This window comes from Cygnus olor, chromosome 8 (genome assembly GCF_009769625.2).
Source record: "Cygnus olor isolate bCygOlo1 chromosome 8, bCygOlo1.pri.v2, whole genome shotgun sequence".
Classification (NCBI taxonomy): Eukaryota; Metazoa; Chordata; class Aves; order Anseriformes; family Anatidae; genus Cygnus; species Cygnus olor.
Window position 1 is genome coordinate 3,699,127 of NC_049176.1, and position 13,086 is coordinate 3,712,212.

Below are 13,086 nucleotides of genomic sequence, written 5' to 3' on the forward strand. Positions count from 1 at the left end.
GGCCGGGGGCATCGGCAGCAGCCCACTGTCAGGTTCAGTTTTCCAAGGCCCAGACCAGGGAGTGAGCATAAAGGAAAGAAAATAGTGGGAGGGAAGAGCAGGAGAAAAAGACAGAGCTTGCAGGGTGGTAAAAATTGGACAGGGTGAACAGTTGTAAAGCTGGGATTGGTGTGAGGCTTCAAAACTGCAAATTTGCCAGTAAGCACCAATGGTGAGTAAGAAGGGATCTACCAAGCAAAGCTGGGAATGGGGATCATGCACCTGAGAAACTATTGATCTGTCTTTCTGAGAAATAACAACCTTTTCTCAGATTTACCACTTTCAACTGATCCATAGCCAGAACTGCAATTAAGCTTCAATATATTTTATAAAAAATAGTACTTAGTTTACTTTCACAGAAGTGAAGAGATACAATTGCACAATGGTGGTTACAATGGTAGAAATACATACTGTTGATAAAATGTTTGCAAGAGATTTAAAAACATACTATACAGCACCACATCTGAAATTGATTGATGGCAAAATGAGTCATACTCCATGTTCATGTAAATTAAATTCCTAAATCTTTCCTTTAGAATAATAATAATAAAAAAAAATACAGTGTGCAATATGTCTGCTACCAAAATGTTTCCTGATGTTGAACAATAGATTAAAATCAAAAATGAGGTAAAAAAAAAAAAGACATTCATGCATTTAAGCCACCATTAGTCTCTGACTCTACAATAAGGCAGATCATAATCTTTTTAAAACTGTCTTTAGTCACTTAAATCCTTTTTAGTGCTTTCACAATAAGGTCCATCAAGACCTTGTAGAATCATGAGTTAAGATGCTTTTATGTCCAACAGGTCATTTTTGACAGGCTCAGCCATATTTGAAATGCATTGTGTAGTACAAAATGTTGCTTTTCCTTAATGGAAAAAGGAAATGTAAATTAAAAGGAATAGAGAGAGATGAAGGCTTTAGAATTTATCACAAATGACACTGCTTTGAGGGTGGGAGGTGAGGGAAAGGAAAGGGAAAGAGAATTATGTGTCATCTTCAGTCTTAATGACGTGGAAAAGGGTGACATTAAACAGGACTTGATGTCCGTTATTCCAGGCATAGAGAGCTCTATCCCTTGCATTGTAGTCAAGCATGGATATATGAAAATACTGATTATGGAAAGGAATGTCTGTGTATTCGTAAGTGGAGGTTTTGGTGGAGTAAGAGTAGTAGACCTTGGCTCCTGTTAGGTGAGAGTTAGTAACATACAAGGTGCCACAGATCATGAAGGATTCTCCAGCGCTTCTCTTTGGGTATCCTGTGCTCCAGCTCTTCAGCACCTCCAGCGTGTCTTGGTTTAGCTGGCTGATGACAATGTTGCCTGCATTCTGGTTGGTGGCATACACAGCCCATAGCCCAATCTCATCTGCCATCAGGTCAATATCAGAAAAGCCACCCCAGGTGTAAGGGTAGACATTGTGAAAGCCGGCATACTCAAGGCTACGCTGTGCAAGCACCCGCCCAGTGTCAAAGCTGTATTTGATGATGATGTTGCTCTGATACTTGTTGAAATAGAGGGAGCCATTGTAGACAACGTGGTTGGTTCCTGCCCATTTGAATGGAAGGTTGTATGTCCGTGATTCAGCCCCACTGACGAAGTCTGCAATTGATTTATATTCGCGGACAATTTTATTGTTAGTGTAACTGTCCATGTACCAGACCTGGAAAGAAAAGAAAGTTTGGAAGTGAACACCTGGAACACAGTCTGTGGCACATGATCATGATATGGCATGATGGATACATGCCAAAAAAGACAGAAAAAGGTTTTGGGTGTGCAGCAAACTATCAAAGTACAATACTGTCCACCTTCCTGTTAAAAAGACATTGAGGAACTCTTGAATTTCTAAATCAAAACTTACCTATACAAGTGAACTCTTAGGAAGACTGTTACAGCTGCAGTGCCTGCAGTTATTTAATGTCTGGGTCTCTGCTATATGGGATTTGCTGAAGATATTCTCAGAGACCAATAATTAAGGAGAGAGGTGGAAAGGGCACGTGAACTATGCTTGGTTTTATGCTTAGAAATACACTTGGCTGAATTTTCCTCAGTTGAATCTTTGACCAGTGAAAAATGGTGCACAAAACCAAATGTAATAGCAATGAAACCAGTAAAGTTTGGGAACCATTTTTTCCCTTAAAACAAAAGAAAACAAATTCACTTTTTATTTAACATTCTGTATCCCCCATTTTTCCCTTCATGTATTTTGTCTTTTCTCCAGTTAGTTCCTCTCAGAGGAAAAATCAGATCCTGACTAACAAAAGAGCAGAGCAATTTCTGCAGACATTTTTGCGCAGATTTCAAAAGCCCTGTTAACACACTATTTGCGTGGACACCAGCACAGCTCCCCATCTTCCTGCTAGCTGAGATCCTGCAAGGAATATGGTTTGCTGCTTTACATGGTGTGCATGGGGCAGCCTGTGTGCTGCTCTGAGAGGGTGGCACTGGGGAAGCATGGAGAGGGCCTGTGCTGAGGACTATGGAGCAGCTCCGCGGGTGCTGAGGTGGCAGGAGAGACTGCTCAGACAGCACTGAGCAGTGTCTGCTGCTCTCCCAGAGGCAACCGAGACTGCTGGAGGCAGCAGCAAAATGGCGTGGACACGGTGGGTAGGAGAGAGCTGCATGTGAATCTTTAGTTATTACCATTTGTATGCTGCCTTTCCTATCGGCTGTGGTTTTTGTTGTTGTTGTTCAAAAGATTAACCTTTTGGATCTCACAGGAATGAAACCTACTGTTTTGACTTCAAAAGCCCTTTGAGGAAGGGAGCACCTCTATAAAGATGTGTCCATTTGGGATCCTATCACAGATTGAAACAATAACATAGCTTGCATCTGAGGAGGCCAGTGGTCTGAAGACCACTTATTTGGGGCTTAATCCTGTGATTTTTGACTGTCGTGTGTTATGGGTTATGCTCACTGGTGAAAGTATTGATGTTTCTGTTAAATTACTTAGGTTCTTAAAGAGCCAAGGTCAATAAAATGATAGAGAGAGAGAAAAAAAAAGTGTAGCCATTTCAGATGGATTTTATCCCTAAACAATGTAACGAAAGGGCACAAATGTGCTCAGTTATCTTCTCTCTTTGGACATTTCCTAGACGGAAAATCTCTTTTTAAAGATTTAAATCAAGCAAGTAAATCTGTAAAAGAACCCAAAGATATTTCAGCGCCTTAACATACTCGGTTGTTTTTCTCTGATGCTAATGGATCTGTCATCCAGGCTCCAAATCGGGTTCCGGATATCTTGACTGTAATGGGGCCTGTAATTTTCATCAATTTGCCACATGCTGAAATTAGAAAAACAAATCCATTAATGCAAATAATTACACAACTCTCCTTGACATAAGACAGAGCACGAGACCAATTGCTCAAAACTAAATAGTGGCTCCCAGGGATTCAGGATTAGGTTGAGGATGGATTGTCATCTTCACTGTATGAACTTTTCTCTATTGAACGACAGTATAAATAAGTTAAGAAAAATGTTTGTTTTTGTTTTTATATATTTTAAAGCACAGTCACATTTTCAGGACATGAAAAATACAACATAGTAAAGTATCTTCCCAGCTGAAGTGAATAACATTTAATAATAAATGAAAAGACACAAAAACCGCCTTATTTTTGTCTTCAGAAAGTTCAGTGAAAAGTTAGGATTAATGGATGTTTGTTTTCCATTGATCATGATACTTTGGAGTTTCCTATTTTAAAGAATCTTTTGATAACCAATTGTAGAAAACATATTACATAATTTTTATTCAGGAATTTTCTGTAGATAGTAACACCGCTAGTTTGTGTGCCAAGTGCTGTTTTTCTACAGTGATGAACTACAATTAGCGTGGAAAGTGGAGGGCTGTATCTTATAGTGGTCAAGTTCTTTTTTTATTTTTAAGTGGTACATAAGTAAATTGTCTCAGAAATGGGCATTAGGTAAACTCAAACCTTTGGATGGGGCTGAAATAATTTCAAAGAAAATTATCAGAAAACTAATAGTGAATAGAAAGAAATTAAGAAAAAAAGGCATCACTCTTGAATTTGTAGTTTTAAGATTATCAAAATACAAGTGTAGCATGAGTGAATGTATGAGTTAGATGGGTACACTAATTGGGTAGCTTTAAAATACTGTATGGACATGAGTAGCGGAACGTATGCAAAGAATTTGGAACTCTGAAACCCACCATTTTTTTACTAAATAAATAAACACGCGCAGCAAACCAAAACTGGGCCATGAAATTCAGGGTCCAAACTGACAGCAGTTGAGCAGCCCGTGGCAGAGGCATGGGGTGCAGGGAGCCCACCTCTGGCACACGCGTAGGAGCCCGCAACACGAGCCAGAATTGCAAATCTCTCTGTGAGGGCAGCTATGTGGAGCTTGAGGAGGAAGGTGGAGCAAACAGTAATGCAAAGGCAGTTTGGCAGCAGTCATCCATCCGGTTTGGTGCAGGCAGCTGCAAAACCATGAGTTTTGCTGAGGCCCAGCGGAGCAGTCACCTCAGCAAGTGCTGTGAGCATCCTGCGGGAGTACGCCTGTGTCTGTGTCCCTGTGTCTGTGCACTCTGGCAGGCTTTCTCAGCTGTGTGTGGCAGATTGTGGGGAGCAGCATGTGCCCACCTGTCTGGCAGGAGAGGTGTACGAGCAGGCAGTGGGCTCGCAGCCCATGCTGGCCATTGTAGGGGATGCACACATAGCTCTGCCTGTGGTGCGTGCGTGTGGCTGGAGCTTTTTGACACGAGCTAGAGAAGGGTGTTGAGAAATTTGTCGGTTTATTAATGTTTAAGTGTCTGCTATTGCTCATCTGTTTTATCACTTATATTGATCCTGAACATATAGTTCACTGATTGCCGGTTAATTTTGTGTCATCATTAACTCAATAAAACTCCTCAGTCCTGATTTGGTTTAACTGTATGAACTGAGCAGCTTTCCTGTGTGGCAGGATTCAGATGCTTTTAGAGAATGGTCTTTCAGAATGGATTGAGCAACTGTTCAACATGAAAAAGAGATGACATTGTACTTCAGTGGCTAAATGATTGGTAGTGTGAATCTGGGGTATATTCATGTGATTAAATTTTTATTCCCAGATAGCATGTAGTGATATGAAGAAAGGAAGACAGCTAGGAGATTTGCTAGGTAGCTGAGAGGCAGCTGAGTGAAAAAGTGACAAAGCTCCTCTTTTCAGCATAATGAAACAGAACATCTTGTAAAAGGCATGAGGATGTTTTTATTCTCCTGCCCTATAGTCTGTCCCATCTTTTCTTTTCCTTGTTCATTAAACACGCTCAGACATCTGCCTATTTGTGATATATCTTGATGGAACAGCTATTCAGAACTAAGTTATGTTACAAGTACTCTTTCCATCTATGGCAAACCAGTCCCGTTATACTGATCCTTTTCATCCTATCAGCAGTTTTCTGCTATAAATCTCAGCGGTACCTGAGGTCTGTTGGCCTACTGACAGGTAGCGTGGGCAGGAGGAAGGAAGCAGCAGAGCTCAGTGCCCACCACTGTCCTGTCACAACAGCTGCCTTGCAGCTTGGAGAAATTTAGGCACAAGGGCTTAATACATGAAGCCTCCTCCAACGTTTAGGTCATGTAAGTCTATACCCTGCTATTGCAGACAGCCTCTTCATAAATTTGTTAACGTGGCTTTAAAAATGGGGAAACGCTGTTTGCACTTGCCCACCCTCACCCTTACTCTAACTGAAGCTTATTTCACAACCTCACTCTTCAGTTCGTTTGAAAAATATTTGGAGTCAAGTACATGGGTGTCATCAGTCTTTTGTTCTGAGCAGTCAGATCTCAACCCATTGCTTCCAGACACATGCAACTGGAACCAGACACCAGGGAGGTCTTTGAGCTTGCAAAGAGCTGCTTGAAAGAACTGGACAGGCCCCAAATCATGTCTCAGCTGAACGATCAACTTGATAAATCAGCTTATGTTGTTTTGAACTGTTTAAGGCTGTACAAGCAACTTTTATGGAAATAAATTACCCCAAGTATTCCCCAAATCAACTGATGTGCTAAATACTGGTCTTGAATACAGTGAACCTATGCTGGCTGATGATCAGAAGGCAAATGTGAGACAATAGGCTTACACTATAACTAGGAAATGCAATCGAGGCCCAATTTTCCTCCCTTCCCATTGAAATCCATTTGAAATTCATTTCACACTTTATTCTGTCAAAGCTTTAGACAGTTATCTAACATGGTGCTGCTTCCAGTATATGATTGGAATGTAAAAGAATCGGGTGAATGCAATTAAGAAAACAGTAAAGCTGAGCTCTCATTCCTCAAGAGAATGGTATCATTCTTTTCTCCTGTTCTGTCTTTTGGAGTCTTACTTTCTAATGTGTTTACCCATTTGTTACAGAAGAACTGTAAAACGTTGCCAAAATCAGGGTCATTTGTGGTTTTGCTCATTCTGAAATAGCAAGTGTGCTGTCTGCTGAAGTATTATTGACTTACTACTACAGTTAAATAAGTTATTGCAGATGAATAACACAGCATTTTGATGACATGATGCTATAAAATGCAGTTTAACACTGATATAATTAGTGTTACTGACTTTATGAAGATAATTCCTTTATAGCTTGCCCAAGCCCAGTCTTTAATTTGATACAGAAAGGAAATGAATGAGAGCTTGTTCAGGAATAAAGCTCAATACAGTCTTTAAGAGTTCACTGACAAAGCAAGGTGTTTTCTGTGTGGTTGTAAATACTTCCAAGTTTGTATTAGTGCAAGAAAATTTCCTCCTTCCTCCACCAGAATTGGAAACAGCTTCTTCTCATCTACCTAAGTGTGAAATGTGTTGATTTAATCCCAGCCTATACTTGCAATATGAACCTTATAATTGTTCATGTAGCTATATTAAAATTGATCTTGCATGCTGAAGTTTCTTGCTAGGGTGTGGTGATGCTAGTATACTGAAAAAGCAGTATTATTTACATAAAACTTCTGTGGCATGGCATGTCTAGGAGTCTGAAATTAAAAACAAACATACAGACAAACCAAACCTCCCGAACTCCAAAGAGTTTCCCATTGAGACTTTTCTTTATCTTGGTTTGTAGGTAGGAAAACAGAACATAGGAAAACATCATATGAAATGGGAAGCACTTCTGAGCTAGCATCTGTTAAACCTGTTAGGGATTGTCTTAGACAACCTGGGGATTCCCAGCTGCCTCAGTACCCTAGTGACTCTTTGACCCCTTGGGTTTTATTCTCAGAACATCTTTATCAGAGGATTCCTGCCTGGGAAATGGGAACTGTTGAGTGGGTCTGTCAGCCTCAAGCTTTGTTACCATTTTGGTAGGTTTCTCTAGTCCTTGGTGCATCTTTGAAGAGATAAGAATACTTTTCTGCCCTAGGATTTGTATTCACAGTACCCCTGCTGTTCTTGGAAAATGTGACTGCAAAGGTATAGCTTCCCCGCTGTATGACATGGGGTGTCAAATTTTATATCGCTGTCTCAAGCCCCTGTGCCTTGCTGCCTGGCAATGGGAAGTTGCTGGTAGGTGAGATGGTAGGTGAGCTTCTCACGTTCAGTGTGGCAGAGGTTAGCCTGATGTGACTTCCGTTGAGTTTTTCAGTTAGAGCTTGTCTGGGTCTCATCAAATGAAAAGGAAATTTTGAGGCAGAGTAACTGAGAGCACCTGCAATACATTTTTTTAGCCATAATATTGGCTTAATTGGGAGGGGAACACACCACCAAACTAAAATAAAAAGAGCTGAATTAATGGGCACAAAATTATCTGTATAGAGAAAATTTTGGTGCTGTTTCATTCTTTCAGTAAAAATAAAAAAGGGAGCTCTTTCTTACGATGCTCAATAGATATCTAATGAAAGAAAGGTTTTGTGTTTTTAGCAAATGTCAGGAAGTTCAGGAACATAGAGAATAAATAGGAAAAAAAGTGATATTTCTAGGCATTTTTCTCACCACTAAAAGGTTCAGATGGTGTTACATAGAGTGAGATTTTTAGAAGCGATGTTGGTCTCTTTCCCTTGACTTTGAAAGAAGCAGCTGACTATCTAAGGAAGTCCTAATGATAACTCATTGTAGTAATTGGAAAATCAAACCTCTGAGAATTTATCCATCCTAAATGGGACTGTACAAGGAACATAATGTCATGCACAGTCTGGGTGTTTATGGCCTCTCTTTGTAACAGTTTTGCACCATGGACTTCAGTAACTCTGCTTGTGATTTTGTGTATTTATTTATATTAGGGAAGAAGTTGAGCATGAATTGGCCATTTAAAAAAAAAAAAAGTGGATGTACTGCTTCTGTAGGCTGGAAGAATCTGTGGGGCAGAAAGCATCTGGAAGGCTGTTCCAAAGTGAGCAAATACCAGGAGAAGGTTGTGAAAACCAATTGGACAGAAGCTATTTTGGAGATAGGTAGGAAAGATAGTTGATATTCCTAGCTGCTGTGATGCAAATGAATATTGGTAGCTGCTACATATACCAAGTGAGTGTATGATTTATAGCAGGACTTGAAAGGGAAGTAAAATCAAAGCAACCAAAACATCCTCCTGAAGTGTTCATAAGCATTATTATTCTACTTATTGCAGGTAATAAAGAGGGGAAAATGAAGTGAGTATTTTTTTTCAGTGGTTGCACAAACCAATTCCAAGTGCTTTATTTCTTTCACTCTCCAGCTTATGATTGAATTTGTTGTAACATTTCTTTCCCTCACAAAGTAGAATTAGTTCTTACTTAATTGGTGCATGTCTGTTGTCATACATAATATAAATCTAGGAAGCTCTACAGTCTCATTATTAGAGCTTGCTGAGAGGAAACTCTGGATTCCTACTGCGTGTGTGCAATGACTTGCTAGGTAATCTTTGGCAAAGTCACTTTTCCTTCCTGACTTGTTTCTCCATCTACAAGAGGGTGATAATGATGCATCTCTCCATTACACAGATTTGTACTAAATGATATTCGTAAAGCTCTCCAAATCCCACTGGGGCGGATGCCTTGGAAGTGCAAGTACCCTTGCAATAGAAAGTAATCTTATGCCTGCACTAATACATCTTCTGCTACTGATTTAACAGCATTTCTTTGGATAAATGGAATATTGTACTTTTGAAGTTTTAACCAAAAATATTAATGTAAAATCTTGTTTGGATTTTGTTATAAGATATATATGTGAATGAATCCAATGTGTATCTACTTGAACCACTTATTTAATAAGCAATATTTGGCAGAATATTGGCTTCTATGAATGCTAGCTATGTCATTTTATTCATTGCACTAAACAGATTATGACAAGAATCGAAGGGTCCCAGACTTACTGTGCAAGCTGCATTGTCTTACACAAGCACGTACATGGCTGCCAGTGACAGACCTGTACATGCATAAGTGTATGTGAACTTATGGTGTGCGCAATCATATGCACTGTCTCTAGATGTTTGATTGCATGCACTCTTTTAAAGTTTTATGGCTAAATTTCTCAGCAGCTTTAGTCTGAATTTTCTCTTATTCCAAAGAGAAGGAGCAAATTTCAGTCAACACAACTGCTATGGTAGTCATTACATCTCAGTGAAAGGGAGACAACTGCTTACTGTATGCTAATGAGCATTGAAAGTGTTGCCAGTGCAGATGGAAGATCTCTCTTAAGTGGCCAGGACAGTATAAATAATGCATTATAATGCTGAAAAACACCTGCTAGGGACAAGAATGGAAAATAGCTATTACACACACTGGTTAGATAATTATATTGTGAAACACAAGAAAATCTGTGAAGGTTTAAGGCAGATCCTGTGGCACATTGGGGCCAGTCTGCCTTCTGCTGCCATAGGCCATCAGATTGACATGGGCAGTCACAGCTGGGTCATCTCCAGCATGGTAAATATGGCTGGGAGAGGTGGGAGGCATGAGAGCTTTTTTCCTTTGTGCTTGCTGATCTGGGCTCACACTACCATTTGTCAGGAGTTGCTCTCAGAGATTCTAACTTAAGCTGTTCTTAGACTAATTCTAAGGGTGTGCAAGGATAGTCATTTAAGCATCTAAGCCCAAAGAATAAGGATGAATAAGTCTGTATTTGTGCTTGAAAAGACCAAACCACTTATAATAAAGAGTCAGAAGCCCTGCATTTGAATTTTAAAATATGTAAAGGAGTTGTAACTTTAATATGAAAATACCAGATTGATAGTAGACCTCCTAGATGACACCATTTTACATTATTGTTACCTCAAATTGCACCTGTCTTGGGGTTTTGGAAAATGTAGTTTGTTATGGGACTGCAGTGGGTTGATCCTGACACTGCCACTCGCTTACTTCCCTACCTCCCAGTGCAACAGGGGTGAGAACTGGAAGTGCCAAAAAAAAGAAAAAAAAAAAAAAAAAAAAGAAATAAATTGCAAAGGCAATCAGTCACCACAAGCAGACTGGTGCCCAGACATTCTGAGTTGTGGCTACCTTGGAAAGCAACCTTTCCATTTTTATTGCCGAGCATGTTGTGACATGGCAAGGAATAAACCTTTGGTCAACCTGAGTCAGCTGTCCCAGCTGTGCTCCCTCCCAGCCTCTTGCCCACCCCCTACCTACTCCCTGTAGTAGGAAGAAGAGAAAGCCTTGATGTTGTGCAAGTAGTGCTCAGCACTAGCTAAACATTGGTGTTATCAACACTGCTTTAGTCACAAATCCTAATCACAGCAGCATGCAGGATGCTAGGAAAACGGTTAACTCCCTATTGGCTAGAACCACTACAAATGCTTCAGAGAATTTAAAGGAGAAAGGATGTCCAGGGAGCCATCCATGTATTAGGAACAGGTTATGTTTATCTGGAATGCATTGCTGGCATGGATGTACTCAATAATCTATTTCATAAAAATATTTTCTATCTACTCATAGTTTTAATATATATAACTTTTCTGCACTATTACATCAAGAGAAATAGAGTGTGCTACAGGAATTCAGGGTAGATAGGAGGGGAAACATCGCTAAAAATTAGGGAAATAGGAAATAAGTTGAGAAAAGGAGAAGAGATCCTTCATATGAATACCCCTGGTCAAATGAATATCCCAATGATATTTAAAAATGCATCCTCTACTCTAGTCATTTCACTAATCATTTTTAAAAGAATACACCATAAAATCAAGGAAAAATGAAACGCTTGTTAAAGATGTGATGATGGTCTTTTGTTGCCTAATAAACTTACTGGAACACTCACTATCAGAAAATACTGTTTATATGAATTTGCTTGTTTGTTGCAGTATTGTAATGCAGTCACTTTCTCTTGACTGCCTTCTGCCAATGCAGTAACGTGCTATAATATGTGTACTGAGAGGAAAATAGGATTATAAGAAGTTTCTGTTTGAAGAAGTCTTCCATGTACTTAGCCCATCATCACTGTGTTATTTCTAGTGTAAAACAAAGAAACTGAAAATAAATAATTTAAGAGGGTAACCTAACCTAGATTTTTCTCGTTCCATTGCCTCACAAAAATAGCACTGCCTATCAAATTAATAACATCATGCATAGCCTTCAAAAGTAAACATCCCCCACCTGATAACTGAGATGCTGATCACAGGATTGAACCTGGGAGTTTCTATTTTATTTATTTTCCTTCTTGACTTACAAAGCATTTATTTCTCATAGAGGGGGGTGGATTGTTGGCTATAGAGACCAAGATTTCCATAGTGATCCAATCAGGTTTCTCAGAATGCATGGACGGACTCTGAGGGCAGACTTTGCATCGTGGCTGCAAAGTAGGTAGGTACCAATTACCCTCTTTGGGTAATTGAAGTTAAGGCTGACACTAAATGATACTTCAGACTTTTAGTTTTGGTAGCTAATACTGAGCTAGTGCTGATTTTTGGAGATGCTGAACATCAACTTTTTCTAACAAAAGCCAGCAATGTGAGCAAGGCTGGATGTAGGAATGATGGAGGCTGCCTGATGTAAATCTAGTGCAGTGCTCATGATGGGTTTTTGCCGCGTTTTCTAAAAAAAAAATCATGCTCTACTCCACTAAATTAGATATAATGCTAATTTTGTTGTGTTCCAAATTGGAAAGTGGCACATCTGTCTTAATGCTGGTATTACAGGTCTAAAGACAGTGCAATTGGAGTGGCCCCTCAGATGTCATAGCAAGATTTGTATCATGATTATATGGACAGTGCCAAACTGATTCCAGTCTACTTCTGACTAAACTTTTTTCACACCGACGAACCAAAGATGACTTAAATAGAAATGCCTGTCTGAACTTTTTAGAAAGAACCTTTGTAGCTCTCCAATGAGTTGTAAGTCTCTTAGATTTAAAGTTGCTGTCTTTTATAATTTTCCATCTCAATTCCTTTTGTATAAAGTAGGGTAGATAATTATCTAAAACACGCTGGTGCAAATTTTGAGGGGTACGACTAACCTTAAGAGGAGTTACTCTTGACATTTTTTAGGGTAGCACAGATCAGAATATGGAATCATAGTCGTTTAGGTTGGAAAAGCCCTCTAAGATCATCTAGTCTAACCTTTTACCTAGCACCTAGTCCACCATTAAACCATGCCAGTAAGCACCACATCTACACATTTTTTGAATACCTCCAGGGATGGTGACTCAACTGCTTCCCTGGCCAGCGTGTTCCAATGCTTCACAACCCTTTTGGTGAAGAAATTTTTCCTAAATATTTTCTTAATTTTTCATAAATATACTTCAGTCTTTCATCAAAAAAGAAAACTTCATCTTTCTATAGAGAAAACCAAAAATGTACAGCTGTGGGATCAAATCTGACATGAAATTGTAAACTTACTGAGCTTTTTCATGCAGTCTCGAAGCCTGGTTTCTAAACTGAGCACCCGCTGGTGTAGTTCCTCATAGTCATAAGCACCAATTTCTTCCTGAATCCCAGTGAGGACAGTAGACAGATTCCTAATTTCTTCCTTGAACTGGATGATTAGTTTGGCATCAGTTTTGTATTGTTCCAGAACTGGGATCAGTGGCAGGAGCTCATCCATCTTTTCTTTCAACTCCTGTTAAAGGTAATCAAATGCGTATTAGAGCTGTTTAAAGGAATTCAATCTTCTTATTCCCTTTTATGTAATATTTATGCCTGATTATTAAAATG

At 39.4% G+C, this 13,086-nt stretch overlaps 1 protein-coding gene across 6 annotated transcripts in view; it reads right to left on the bottom strand.

Annotated features, from left to right (window-relative positions):
• Positions 1 to 352: 352 nt before the first annotated feature.
• Positions 353 to 13,086, bottom strand: part of OLFM3 (olfactomedin 3) — a 63,258-nt gene continuing 50,524 nt past the window's right edge. For all 6 annotated transcript variants that reach the window (XM_040565899.1, XM_040565897.1, XM_040565900.1 and 3 more), the window contains 3 exons: positions 12,772 to 12,991; positions 3,218 to 3,324; positions 353 to 1,703 (listed from right to left, as the gene is read on the bottom strand). In XM_040565899.1, coding sequence (XP_040421833.1) covers positions 1,026 to 1,703; positions 3,218 to 3,324; positions 12,772 to 12,991 — 1,005 coding nt within the window. In that variant the 3' untranslated portion in view covers positions 353 to 1,025. The remainder of the gene's footprint in view (positions 1,704 to 3,217; positions 3,325 to 12,771; positions 12,992 to 13,086) is intronic.